Source organism: Cucumis melo, chromosome 6, assembly GCF_025177605.1.
Source record: "Cucumis melo cultivar AY chromosome 6, USDA_Cmelo_AY_1.0, whole genome shotgun sequence".
Taxonomy (NCBI): Eukaryota; Viridiplantae; Streptophyta; class Magnoliopsida; order Cucurbitales; family Cucurbitaceae; genus Cucumis; species Cucumis melo.
The window spans coordinates 24,132,936-24,135,460 of NC_066862.1; the positions used below are offsets into that span (position 1 = coordinate 24,132,936).

Sequence of the window (2,525 nt, forward strand, 5' to 3'; positions counted from 1 at the left end):
AAAAAAAAGGTTTAAATTTAAATGTCTTTCGGAAATCCATTTGAATTTGTTCCATTTTGGAATTTCATAATTTTTATCCCAATTTTGAATTTTCTACCAAACCCACGTTGGGATCCAGATTCGAGTTTTTTAAAGAAAAGAAGAAAAAAAAACTTATTTAATTTATAATAATCCACAGAATTGGTGACGCTTCCTTAAGACGGAACCGGCAAAATTCCAAAATATCTATAAATTTGGAAAAAGAAATTTCGGTGAAATTTAAATAAAAAATTTAAATCACCCGCTATTTTTTAAAACTCTATCCCCAATTTCATTCTATAAAAACCCTAGTTCTCCACTCCCTCCACCATCAAAAATCCCCAAAATCACACCGGAACCCTTAAATCATCCCCTCTTCCAATTTCCGACAATGCCTTCAATTCCCGACGAGCCTCTCCTCGCCCCTAACCCCGATCGCTTCTGCATGTTCCCAATTCAATATCCTCAAATCTGGGAGATGTACAAGAAAGCCCTAGCCTCCTTCTGGACCGCCGAAGAGGTCGATCTCTCACAAGACCTCCGCCATTGGGATTCCTTAACTTCCGACGAGAAACACTTCATCACTTACGTCCTTGCCTTCTTCGCCGCCTCTGATGGTATCGTTTTGGAGAACCTTGCCGGACGGTTCATGAAAGAAGTCCAAGTCGCTGAAGCCAGAGCCTTCTATGGATTTCAAATTTGTATTGAGAACATTCATTCTGAGATGTATAGTCTTCTCCTTGAAACTTATATCAAGGATTCCAGTGAGAAGAATCGGCTGTTTCATGCTATTGATACTGTCCCATGTGTGAAGAAGAAGGCCGATTGGGCGTTGAAGTGGATTGATAGCACGGACTCATTTGCTGAGCGGATTTTGGCATTTGCTTGCGTTGAGGGAATTTTCTTCTCAGGTAGTTTCTGCTCTATTTTCTGGTTGAAAAAACGTGGGTTAATGCCTGGATTGACGTTCTCAAACGAATTGATTTCACGAGATGAAGGTCTTCATTGTGATTTTGCTTGTTTGTTGTATTCATTGTTGAGGAAGAAATTGAGTGAGGATCGAGTGAGGCAGATTGTTACGGAGGCCGTGGATATAGAGAGGGAATTCGTTTGTGATGCTTTGCCGGTGGCTCTTGTTGGAATGAATGGAGATTTGATGAGTCAATACATTGAATTTGTGGCGGATAGGTTGGTTGGAACATTGGGGTACGAGAAAATCTATAATGTTCAAAACCCATTTGATTGGATGGAGTTGATTTCGTTGCAAGGGAAGACTAATTTCTTTGAGAAAAGAGTTGGGGAATACCAAAAGGCATCTGTGATGTCAAGTCTAAATGGAAATGGAGGAATTCATGAGTTTAAGATGGATGAAGATTTCTGAAGATTGAAGATGAAGATGAGTTCACTGTGTAGAATAATGTTTGTGGGTTCTCTTCTTTCTTTTAATTCTTATCTGTAGTTTAATATTTAAGGATTAGATTTGATTAAGTTCGGTTAATTTCAGATAGAAAAAGTGTTTCATGATTTAGGTTTATGTTTATGTTGAATTTGATGTGTTATGGTCTCCAACTATGACAGACTTATGAAGCTTAAGATATGATGAGGTAAAACAGCCATTTTGCTGTTGTGCATCTTTGTTAAAGCATTATTATGTATTATAGTGTTTCATCGTATAACACTCACAACTCTACTTGCCAAATCCTGTCAAATCTATCTTTTATATCTTTTGATGACAACAATTTGAAGATTTTTTTTCTTCTTACATATCTAACTTAAATAAAATTTGAAAAGTTGCATTAAATAGCACCAATTAGAAAATAAATATAATTTAGAGTACGAGTGGACGATATTTGCAAAAATGGTGATTTTTGACGAGTCATAGGGTAAATTTTTTATAAATAACAATTATGCTCTTTAGTTTCCTTTTTATGCTATCTATCAATGATAACATGCTTAAAAGTTGTGATTATATCAATTTCATTTATACTATTAGTGATAGAAGCTACCATATGGATAATATGTTATTAGTTACTCAAAGCTATTATTGATAGTGTGCTAATCAGGACTCTTTTCTTTGTCCATTTATGCTAAAAACAAGCAATTGTAATATAACTTTATAGTAGCATTTTCTTTGTATCATCAATTTAAAATTGATATGGTTACTGAGAGATCACATATAAAAAGTATTCTTGTAATGATATCGATTGTACTTGCTATTGTGTTATTTTTTCAATGCAATCATTGGTAGATAATGTTACTGATATCATTTTACGTTGACAGCAATATAAAAAAAATTACTTATAGTAGCTATCAAGAATATCAATTGATAGCAACGTCGTCCATAGAAGATATCAGTAATAGCAATCGATATCACATTTCTCAAATTGAAAGTTATTACTAATAGCATTAGTTATCAGCAATAACAGCTAACTAAAGCAACTAGTATCATATTTTTAAGAGTGAAAGTTACTCTAACCTTTTGGAGGTATTGTAGCCACTTAATTTTG

At 34.5% G+C, this 2,525-nt stretch overlaps 1 protein-coding gene across 1 annotated transcript; it reads left to right on the forward strand.

Moving 5' to 3' along the window:
* The first annotated feature begins 302 nt into the window (after positions 1-302).
* LOC127149767 (ribonucleoside-diphosphate reductase small chain) lies at positions 303-1,717 on the forward strand. The gene has a single exon (XM_051085637.1). The coding sequence runs from the start codon at positions 410-412 to the stop codon at positions 1,397-1,399; it is 990 nt and encodes a 329-aa protein (XP_050941594.1). The 5' UTR covers positions 303-409; the 3' UTR covers positions 1,400-1,717.
* The last annotated feature ends 808 nt before the right edge of the window (positions 1,718-2,525 follow it).

Bases quoted from the DNA above. Each gene is read 5' to 3' on its own strand.
- LOC127149767 (XM_051085637.1), top strand. From the start codon at position 410: ATGCCTTCAATTCCCGACGAGCCTCTCCTCGCCCCTAACCCCGATCGC.